Source organism: Ursus maritimus, unplaced genomic scaffold, assembly GCF_017311325.1.
Source record: "Ursus maritimus isolate PB19 unplaced genomic scaffold, ASM1731132v1 scaffold_25, whole genome shotgun sequence".
Classification (NCBI taxonomy): domain Eukaryota; kingdom Metazoa; phylum Chordata; class Mammalia; order Carnivora; family Ursidae; genus Ursus; species Ursus maritimus.
Window position 1 is genome coordinate 20,971,235 of NW_024425008.1, and position 12,033 is coordinate 20,983,267.

A 12,033-nucleotide genomic window follows, 5' to 3' on the forward strand; every position below is an offset into this window, starting at 1 on the left:
CCCCTTTCTAAAAAAAAAAAAAAAGTTGTCGAGTTTTGCTTTTCTATTCACTGCAGTTCTGGCCAAAGTAAAGCCCTCTTTCTCAATGACGTCAAGATCTTTACCAAGATTAGGCTTTCATTTCTCTATTGCAGCAATTAGCCAGGGAATGTATAAAAGGCTTCAGGGAGACTCACTGGGCTGCAGAGAGAGAGGCACTGTGCACCACAGACAGATAGCACGAAGGAAAAGCCAGAGGGAGTGAGGAAAAGAGGAGTCAGTCGCTCCTGGGGAAGGGAGAGAGAGACAGCCTGGGAGAAGGAGAACAGAAAGTGTGTGTAAAACGGAGTAAAGAAGGGGAAAAACTACCCTTAAAGCACATTTTTTAAAACTCTGGCAATTCAAGAAGGAAACAGGCTACGTTTCTGAACATAGAGACAATGAAAAGCTAAAGAAAATTTTGCAGTCTCTGCCACAGTCTCATAGGTGCTTGGAAATGAAAGTAGGACTGCCCGTCTTTAACCGACTCTGAGAGGGGTAACTGGATTAGGGACGGGGACGCCAGTTTGTGTGTGTGGTTTTTTTTTTTTTTTTTTTTTTAACATCTTAAATCCTGAAAAAAAAAAAAAAGCAGCAGCTCCGAATTGAATGAATTGATGGGCACACTCCAACTGCTGGGCTGGAGAGACTGGACTTGGTCTTGCCATTTCTGCTTCTTTGAAAGAGGAGACAACTTGGGCTTCCTTTTAATTTAGTTTTTCTCCTTCTCCCCCCACCCCCGGCCTTCCCCTTTATCTCCCCCACCCCCTCTATCACCACCCCCCTTTTAAATAAGAGGGTGAAGGGGAACCAGAGCGCACAAGGGAACTGACTGGGAGGCAGAGAAGATGGGCATCCTCAGCGTAGACTTGCTGATCACACTGCAAATTCTGCCAGTTTTTTTCTCCAACTGCCTCTTCCTGGCACTCTATGACTCGGTCATTCTCCTCAAGCACGTGGTGCTGCTGCTGAGCCGCTCCAAGTCCACTCGCGGGGAGTGGAGGCGCATGCTGACCTCAGAGGGAATGCGCTGCATCTGGAAGAGCTTCCTCCTCGATGCCTACAAGCAGGTGAGCTGCTCCGACAGGGGCTTCTCCCGCGGTCAGCAGGGGCAGGGGCTGGCAAGCCAGGGACGGCAGCCCCTGGGGAGCCCTGGGCTGGGACCGTGGAGCTCTATTTGGGGGGGCTGGTGGTTACGTTCCGGGGAGCTCCTGCCTGCACCTTCCACACCTGTCACACAGGCTGGATTTGCGGGTGACAGGTATTAAGCCGTCATGACTCTGCGTGACCTAGTGAGGAGGCTTTCTAATAAGGGTCATTCCTGTCTCGCTGCAATTTTGGAGTAGAGGATATTTGTGTCGGTTAGACAACTTGGGGAAAAGTCAGAAAGTGTCGGGGGAGGGGAGACTGCTGCGTTTAACCTGCTCTCACCACGAACTGGGAGTTTGACGTTCTGCTTGATAAACGCAGAGGTGCGTGGGGAAAGACGGTTCAGTGGTGGGCACGGAGAAGCAAGGGCAAAAAAAGAAAATGCTGCGCAGAACCCTCAGAGTTGGCAAGATGTAAGAAAATGGTCACAGCCTGTGTGGTTTGGCATAATAGCCCCCTCCTTCCTGGTAGAGGTAAGAGTTAATGACAGCAGCCCTGCGTGCAGTGTCCTCCTCTACACGGACATTTTTGTCATTGAAGAATAGTTGACATACAATGAACAGGTGTCCAACATGGTGATTCGACAGTTACATACATTAAGAAATGTTCACCATGATACGTGTGGTTACCATCTGTCACCATACAAAGTTATTACAAAATTACTATATTCCCTATGCTACACTTTTCATCCCCGTGACTTATTTGATTTGAACCCTTTGAAGTGGTTATCAGGCAACGAGTCCCGAGTCCCGGGTTACTGGATATCAATTTGCAAAAAAGGAGAGAGCTGAGAACTAGCTGTCAGAAATCCAGACTTTGTAGGGGAAACCACATTTGCCCTCTAAAAGGAAAACAAGTTGTCCTAGAAAGAGCAGATAAGTCTATGGTTCGTTATGGTCTCAAAACTGGTAGAACACGCGTCTGGAGCACTGGAGCAGTGGCCTCACTTAGCTGTGGAACTCACGTCTGGGGCTGCTGCTCAGAACCAGAGTGGCTGATTGTCGTTCCTAAGACTTACTGACATCCCAGCCTTTTGGCTCCTTGGAGATGTTGGTAGGACATCCGCAACTCAGATCTCAAAGGGCAGAGGGGAAATGCCCCTTTGTTGGTTGTCCCTGTGCCCGCCCACATGAGCCCTAAAGATCTCTGGGCTTCATTAAGAAGAACGGACTCATTTGGCAGAAGTTGCAGTCAAAGTAGACAACCTTGGTTTTCCCTAACCGTACGGGGGACCTTGTCCGAGATGCCAAGCAAGGGAGTTTGGGAGGCGTAGGGAAGCCAGTGAAGTGGTACATTATAGACAAGCGACACCTCAGAAACAGGGTGAAAACTCAGAATCAGGGAGGGGGAAGGGAATGAGTCCCCCATCAATAAGCTCTAGAAAAAGACATCTACGCACCAGGAAAGGAACAGAAGTAACTTCTAGTCACAAAGAATCCAGAGTAGGCTTGTTCCACTGAAAGTGAAACAAGTATTCAAGAAGGAAATATTCATCATGAGTTAGGGGCGTTTTACTATATCACACATCTTTGTTATCAAAAGTTACCTGTGGAAGGTCTGCATGTGTTGTCCTGAAGGCCAAAGAATGGTAAGAGCTCTTTTCAGTAAGTGAAAGTTCCTTTATAATAATAGGAAACAATGCTTACAGTTCTAACCATATAATCTCCTTTATGTTACATATGCTGGGCGAAGGGGAGTTGATGGAGGGAGTTGATGGAGGGAGTAATACATTCCCACCAATGTATTACTGACTGTGAACTTTTTATGTTTTGATTTGGGAGTGAAGACTTCAGAAGAGGGTGGAGAATGCCATGTATGTCAGGCACGTTATTAATTGGCAAGTTCCCTCATTGACATCTGTACTTTGTAGGTATTAGGAAGATAACATGGCCATGCCAGTGGCTTGAACTCAGCATATTAAGCTCTTATTTCTTTGAAAGATAATTGACTTTTTGCCTATAAAAGGAAAGTCACCACTTGGAAGAATTTTACTTATATGCATATATGCTTTTGTATAAATATCTCACGTAAAATATGGGGGCTGTGCTGTTACCCACAAGTATTAAGTGAGAGTGTCTCTCCTCTTAAGCCAGCTTATTGGAATAAAAAGGGAAAAACAAATTCCTCTTCAAGAAACTTTATTATTTATTTTTTTCACTACTATATAGTGTTCCAATTTTTTGATTTGTAGACCAAGAAATTGACAAGGACAAGTGATTTTTCTTTTTCTCTTTCTTTTCTTTTCTTTTCTTTTCTTTTCTTTTCTTTCGCATATGGCTTATGTATTCTTCTCCAGTATTGTTTCTATTGATTTGATTAGTGACCAAGTTCACAACTGATGTTCTTATGTTTGCTTTTCATGGTTTATATAATAGATACCATGAGAAGAAGCAACTCAAGAACCCATATATCCAGAGACAAGACTGGACTGGGTGTTTAATTAATAGAAACGTTGTGAACACAGCTTGCCTTGATTTTAGGTCTCCTTCTGTCTCCCAAGTATGACAAGGTGGTGGTAGCTGTGGTGGCATTTAAGGGTCACGCCGAATCTCTGGAACAGGTTGAATCACTTTCCGGGCTGCTGTTGTCATCTGTGCCACTGTCTTTGGGTGTAGCCGATGTAGGGCCACACTGCAGGCGGCTCTGTGTGACACAGCACCACCATATTTCACAATCCTGACTTGCGTTGGTTTGAGGCTGCCACCTGCAGAAGCAGAGTTTTCCCGGTGAAGGGGTTTGGGCACCTGTGATACGTTAGGCACGTCCTTCCTAATTCCCTTTGTGGAAGGTCAGATATTTGGGAAGATATTTAGAAAAAGTGCTCTAGCAGTGCTATCCCTGTATTTGGCTCCGGCAGGAGGCCGCAAGGAAATCAACAGAATAAAATAAAACAACCCATCTACATTAAAATATTGAATGGGCTTTAACATTAACTTCAGAGGGAAACCTTTCAAGAGAACTTGCGCTTGGTTAGAGGGAGTTCCGTGCATGGTTTTGATGAAAAATAAAGTCTACGGAAACTTGTGACAGAGGTGAACACCAGATGTGTGTTCTTTAAGTTTTCCTAATCTGTGTCATTGCATCTAACACTGCATCCTTGTGCTCGTGCTCCAGGACTCAAAAATGCAACCAATAAGCAAACCACCCTGTCTGGGAGCCTGGCTCGTACCTAAATGATGTGTAAAAGTAAACACACCGTATAGATGCTGACAAGCAGGTTAGCTAATGTTGCAGGAGCACAGAAAACATATTCATTTGAACACATAATTTTGGTTTTGAAAGGGTCTCTGATCTCCTCCTCCTCTTCATTCACCTCAAACCTTTTGACACTAATTTCTACAATGGAAAATGGCCCTTTTAAGAGAGAAACGGTCCCAAAGGAACACAAAGGAGCCACAGCCAGTGCTTATCCATCACTTAGATAAAACAGTAGGAAGTGATAGAGCTCAGAGCTACGTTTGCAAGGCACAAATCGGAAGGAGAAGGACCAAAAGGGAATCGGACTCAGAGGAAAGAGTAGGTAGCTCCCTCTCCAACCTGGTTTATTTGGCCAATCTGAAAGTAAATGGGTAAATCGCTGCTTAATAATTGTTTGGCCATGTTTGTAAGGACACTGATGTAGCCTGGTCTTTATGTCAAAGAATCTGAAGTTTCTCGATGGTTAATAAAGCCATTGCAGGGCTTTGGGTAGCAAGAAGGATGTGTAAATATTGTTCTGCCACACACCCACCCACCCACCCCCATTTTTATCATTTGTCTTACTTCCTATCATGAGATTAGGTGATATTTTGTCCAGAAGCCTTTCTCAGGCTGTGGAAAGGGCAAAAAAAAAAAAAAACAAGGTTAGTAGTATATGCTCTACTTCCAGCTTCTGCTTGATGAATGGTTCTTTTTTCCCCTTGCCCTGCATTTCACAGTCCACATGCTAAAGCAGTATTATCCTTTTCCTCATGCACTGAACACTGTCGGGAAAAGGAATGCCATCATCAAGGGAGTCAAATTCATATGCCATATATTTACACTCTTGTTCATATTCATAAATATGGCTATCGCAACATTTGCGCTCTGCCTAGAGATGCCCTGTGTTGTAAAAATGCAACCCTTTATTTACCTCCCTTGTTGGTGGTGTGTTGATGTTGATTACACAAACATAAGAAAGGACAACTAATAACGCAGATGAGAGAGAAAGTCAGTGATGACGATATTACATTTTACGTATGTCCTTTCTGATCCTTGCAAAATAAAGGGACCCTTTGGGAACATCGGAACTTCAAGACCAATTAGTGGAAATGATGCTTCTTGTGTTTGGGCATTAAATACTGGGCAGGGTTCTCTTTAGAGCAGCTAATGCTGGCAGGGAAAGAGGTACCGACCTAATTACTCTTCCGCAAGAGTAAAAAATGCCTTTTGAATGCCTCTTTGGCAAATATGTCTCATTAAGGACAAAAACCAAACACAAACCCTCTAAGAAGGAGAAATTAAGATGATAGGTAACTTGTGGCCAGGAGACTTTCTGTGCCACTGTGGGAAATTAAAACAAAGTTTGGGAGTACCAGGGGATAACTTGTTTTTGTTGAGTGTCTTTCCTGCAGCCCAAATGTTATTGTGGGACGAACTTTATTTTCTTCATCATTCTGGCTCTTTGTCAAGGAATGCTTTGCTCCTGGGGAAAGCAAAGAATCTTCCATCATTGAAGACAATGGTGATTCTCCCATTCCGTCTCAGCAGGGCATACAACTGAGCAAACCAAGAAAGTCCTCATTTGAAACTCTGGTCATAATAGGAATTTAATTGTCACGGAGATCAAATGGAAAGATGAGAAATGACATTGGCCTCAAATGGCAATTGAGAAAGGACAATAATGTCCTCTTAAAAGATTTATTTTTGTAGTTTAAAGGGAACTTTCATTTCTTAAATTTCTAAAGTTTATTTTTTCTTTATCATTGCTAAGTTGTCATCAGAACGTTCTAGCAAAATGGACAAGTTTTTCACAGTTAGTAGATCAGGTTTACAAAAGCAGACCACTGGTCTGCTTACGTTGGGACTTACAAATAATGGGTGTGGCTTTTTATCCTTCATAGGGTTATTAATGTCATCGGTCTTACCTACACATTTTCTCTAACCTAGTCACCCTCATGAACAAGATATCTGCTTATGACTTTCCAATCTGCAGTAGGGTCCCATGGCTGCTTAGCAAAATAAAGAGGCTGCTTAGCAAAATAAAGAGGATTGGCTACTTTCATTTCATACACAGACCAGCAGAGATAATCAAGAACAGATTGATAGTATTTGGTGTTGATGATGGCAGAACTCTACAATAGGGCTCCAGGATTTACATTTCCAAATTGTCTGACTCAGTGAGCATATCCATCAGCCAAGCACAGTTATGTTCATTGCAGGTCAAGATTATTATTAAGTGTAACTTTCTTCATTGACCCCTACTCCTAGGATTATAATAGCTATCATTCATTCAGTAAGTCACTCAGCAAAATTCCCAGCTTAACAAAATGCCAGCCCTGCCCCTGGCACTACACACACAGCACTACACACACACACACACACACACACACACACACACACATTATGTATTTGGTAACTTTTTAAATTTTAGAGTGAATGTATTATACTTGTTTGAAATTTTCTGAGGTAGACTAGTCTGTATTTTGAAAAGAATTATATGGCTGAACTATGTGTCCCTGGAAGAAGGAGAAGGTGCTTTAACTTTCCAAGAAAATTAACCACAGGTAATAAGAGAGTCACCTGTGACTGAAGCATCAGATTTGATTACTCAGTTGAATAATCCAGAATAATGCAAGGATCAGCAGTTCTGCTTGGGTGAGAGTTAGGGGCGTCAGAGGTCTTTAAAATGACTCCAGCAACAGATGGTTGTTTTCACCTACCAAGAACCTCCAAGTCTACAGTCCAGAGATGATTTTTCTCCTTCGTATGGGCTGCTTACTTAACAAGAAGTCACTAGGACAGTTCATGGATTTAGACTCGTCTGAATGCGTTCCGATCTTTACATGACAGTATATTGAGGAACACAGCACAATACTGTTGAAAGCAGCCCTCCTGGAATTGTTACCTGTACTTTAAGTGGGGAAAATCTAATGAGAAGGTAATGGTAATGCTACCCACAACCTAGATCTACAAAGAAGTATAAGAAGTACCCGTAGATTAAAAGGTTTATGATACCTTTAAAATGTGTATTTTTAAATTGTAAGTATATTTTAACACCTCAGAGATGAGTGAGGTATTATTTATCACGTATAAAATAACCCGGCTGAAAGTGGCTTAAGAGATTCTCCATCTAGTGTAGCTTGCAAATTAACCAAGAAAATTAATATCAATAAAGTAACTTTCTCCCTGATACTAACTGAAAACGTATTTATTTAAATCATACCAACAGCTTCCTTTTTTAAAAACGAAGGTTGTTATTCTAAGATTTTTTAGAAAAACTAATAGTATCATTTCAAATCTGCATTGCTAGGATTTTTCAGAAGGGAGAGAAAGAACTTCTTTACTTCTTTCTCTACAGTTAAAATGAGTTATGCATTCACATTAGATAGAAGCTTCTGAATAAAAGCCCTTGAGTATTTTACATCAGTTTGGATTGTTGGGTCTTTAACATCTACTTCTAAGTGACTTCCTTCAATTACTAGCAGTGTTATGTGTGGCTGTATTTATATGAAGGGAATAAGTCGATCCAGTTGGAAGTGTTTTGTAATATTAAGTATAGTGTATAAAAATCAACTGGGCTGTCGTAAGTTGTCCCTAATGTTATTGGCTTTGATTAAACCATTCTAGGGGAAGATCCGATTGTGTTAATTCAAACTGAAGTAATTGGTTCTTTTACGTTGCCAGCTTTTTACTATCAATTTACAGATCCAAAGGCCAGCAAACTTTCCTTCAGTCTGTGTTCAGCTATTTAAACCACTTGCAAAGGGACACGTGGAACAATTTTCTTGCATACCTTCTTCTATACCTGCCTGAATATTTTATAGTTCAGAGGAGCTTGCTAATAGAATGTATGATAGACAAGTAAATGGTTTGTGATTTCCTAGATAAAAACAAGAAAATAAAACCAAACCAAAAACACATGAAAAATGAGGAATTAAAAGAATTCTGGAATAATTGCATGTTTTTGTTAATAATTTGCTCTATGGAAATGGTAAGGTTCTAGTTGTAGGAAACCTGAAAGTCAGCAGCAGCTCAAGAAACCTCCAGGAAGGACATCATATTGAGAAGAGCTCAAATCATTTCTAAGGATAATCTTTTTTTAAAATGTAGAATTTCCCAGAAAGATGGTATGCTGTTTCACATGTTTGGGTGGCATTTAATAATGCCACCTATACCCACAAGATGATTTATAGCGTACAAGAGCTCATTTTCTTATGTTATCACCCTATAACTATCCAAGGAAGGCAGGCACTATTATCACCATTTTACAGATGGAAGAGCCGAGGCACTGAAGACGTGAAGTTGGAGTAGCTCTTCCAGTAAATGGCAGAGCCCAGGTTTTCTAGCTCCGGCCAGAAATACATCTCATTGGGATCATTGACCGTTGGTTGAGATTAAATGAATTAGCATCATGCAAGAATAAAAAGGTCTTTCGGGAGTATTTTAAAATTCAGAAGGTGGTACCTAACTCCCACAACTCTGATAATTTCTCTTAAAGTAAACCATTCACTTTTAACTTTTAAAATGAAGCCAATTAATCATTTGTTATATAATGTGTGCTAACCACTGACAGCAAAGAAAGGGTGGTAGAGAATACCAGCCTCAATGTAATGATGAAGAGAGTTCACCAAGGTGCCTTCGATGATGAAAACAATTATCCTCAGTGACTATACAGAATGAAAAGGACTTCTACTCTTTTAGGGCCATTTTTTACATTACCTGCCATGATGCCTCTTTACTTAAATCAATATATGTTAATGATATCCTCTGAAGGAAATACCACATTTGATGAGAGCCAGGTGTTTTTGGATACGGTGAAATGGAGTGACAGTGCATTTCATACGGTATTCTCTCCCTTTTTTCTTTTGTTCACCACCAGGTGAAATTGGGTGAAGATGCCCCCAATTCCAGTGTGGTGCATGTCTCCAATTCTGAAGGAGGTGACAACGGTAGAAATGGTGCCCAGGTGACGATGGTTGATGGAGCCGAGTGCCACCTTCTTGACTTTGCCAGCCCCGAGCGCCCACTGGTGGTCAACTTTGGCTCAGCCACTTGACCTCCTTTTACCAGCCAGCTGCCAGCCTTCAGCAAACTGGTGGAAGAGTTCTCATCAGTGGCTGACTTCCTGTTGGTCTACATTGATGAGGCTCATCCTTCAGATGGTTGGGCAGTGCCTGGTGATTCTTCTTTGTCTTTTGAAGTGAAGAAGCACCGGAACCAGGAAGACCGATGTGCAGCAGCCCACCAGCTTCTGGAGCATTTCTCCTTGCCGCCCCAGTGCCGAGTTGTGGCTGACCGCATGGACAATAATGCCAATGTAGCTTATGGGGTAGCCTTTGAACGTGTGTGTATTGTGCAGAGACAGAAAATTGCTTATCTGGGAGGAAAGGGTCCCTTCTGCTACAACCTTCAAGAAGTCCGGCGTTGGCTGGAGAAGAATTTCAGCAAAAGATGAAATCTAGATTAGCTGGTTAAAGGTATGATGGTAAAAGAGTTTTTTTTTTAATTATGTAAAGAAAAGGAAACTAAGAACTGAATCCACTATTTCAACGGAGTCCCATTGTCTTGCTGAAAGACGGAAATTTACATGTCAGAAGAACATAAACCTCTAACATCTTCATGCTCCTTTTACCACTCAAATGGAGTTTGGCTAAATAGTAGCCCCAGGACAACTCTTCCTAGTGAAGAGCCCGCCGGGGTGAAAAGATCCCAAGATGGAGAGGAAGAAACCCTGTTTCAACATGTGTTCATTCTGCCTTGGGAAAGAAGTAATACAGCTGATGCATGCTTTGGGACTTGAAGAAAAGACTTACCTGAATAACTACTATGTTAGGGAACTATTGTCCTTATTAGTATAAGGGATATTGCCTATGCTTTATTCAGCACGGATAGAGCCCATCTGGAAAGTTCCCAAATATTTGCTTATAACGAGTCCTTGAGCCCAGTCCTTGTGGTTAAGGCTTTCGTGTTTAACAATGTTCGAGTAGTTTCTGCTGTTCTAGCTTCTAGCCATGTGGTGCTCTATGCCAGTCTAAACATCCCAGAACTCACAGGTGTATTTGCAGATATCAAGAATGATCCCTACCCAGAGGATTAGGATGATTATCTGAAATCTGAGGGTTCCTTTCTAGGCAGGTGGGGAAAGCCCTAGAAGAAAATCAAATTGACAAGCTAGGGACAGGAGGCAGAAGGATGAGGAGGCTTCACAGAGTTTCACCTTGAAGCTATAGAGAGTGGGACTAATTTGTTAGTCACAGAAACAGGGAAACATAAAACATGCATGGGCCAGAAAAAGAAGCAGCTCAACTGAAATTAGCATTGAGAATATACACATGAAATCAATGTATTTATGATATACTCCTCGATTGAGGGAGAAAGAGGGATGGAAAGGGGAAAAAAACGTACTTCATTATTTGTAATTATGAGGATTCTTTGGTAGAAATAATTTCTTTTTGAAACAAGTTTATGTATATTTTCAGTGGGTGAATTATACCCCATGATACTGATTAAATGGAAAACCAGTAGGTCTGGTGGTGCTGGTCTGTCCCTCTCCATTCCTACAGTTATGATGTGGCCCCACTCATTCTTGGTTTCTCAGTCTCCATGATGGTGGCTGAGCTGGGTAGTACATTCTTCATAATATATTCTCTTTAATATATATAAGTATATTCTCAGCTGCTGTGGGAGGTAGGTGCCCTGGCCATTCAGCTATAGCACTGTTCTCCTCCCAAACTAGGTGAACTATAATGAATAATAGGTGCATAAACATTTCTTCAGTTACAAAATAGAGGAAGAGAAAGTTAGTTTGAGACAATTCTCATTAATAATTTTGAAGGCTTTCATATAAGGCAACCCTCAGTGGCGTGGAATTTGGCAAAATGGAATTCCCATTTACATTTAAATTTGGACTGGGGTCTTCGTTTGTTCCAATTAGCTGAGGTCTAGTAAATTAAGGCCTTTATCATCATCATAATGCTATATATTTATATATATACACACAATGTATGTGTGTGTGTATATATATATACACACACACACACCATATTTCTCTTTAAAATAAAGTTACTATAGTTTTACCTATAATATAATATCTAAATATCATAACCCCCAAAGAATAGACCAATTAATTTTGTATTATAAATTTTTTATTGTAAATTTGAGGATGCTGTCAAATCACAGTATATGGTTGTATTGATATGTACAATCAAAGGTTCTTATGATCATTCCATTAATAATTGAACCATAAAATAAAAGTCATAGAAAAAAAAATCTCAAGTTGAAAATATCTTCTGGAACTAGTTGCCTGAAATAAGAAAAAGGTGGGAACTGAGTGTGTAAGAACCATAAGTATATTAAAAAAAAACAAAACAGAACTGGAGCAATGTATCAGTCATATCACTAGTTATTGTTTAGATACATTAGTACTATTTTAACTGATTATTTTCTTTACAGCAACATTTAACCTTTCCAATGTCTTAAAGTCTATAAAACACACCCGCAAAGAAACAAAGCAAATTTTGAAAATGTGGCATCGTCTAACAAATTTCTGGAAATTCCCATGGAGAACAGATTATTTCAGAGTTCTCAGTTGTTAAACTCTATACTCCAGACTGCTCAGTGGGCCCCATTGAATTTTATCTTTAAAACAGTGTCAAGATTATGTGGTACCCTAGAAAAGTGAAATGA

At 40.9% G+C, this 12,033-nt stretch overlaps 1 protein-coding gene across 1 annotated transcript; it reads left to right on the top strand.

Annotated features, from left to right (window-relative positions):
• Positions 1–866: 866 nt before the first annotated feature.
• DIO2 (iodothyronine deiodinase 2) lies at positions 867–11,775 on the top strand. The gene is given in 3 exon segments (XM_008699113.2): positions 867–1,088; positions 9,227–9,797; positions 9,800–11,775. Coding segments are annotated over 3 exon segments (816 nt in total). The 3' UTR covers positions 9,823–11,775.
• Positions 11,776–12,033: the final 258 nt, after the last annotated feature.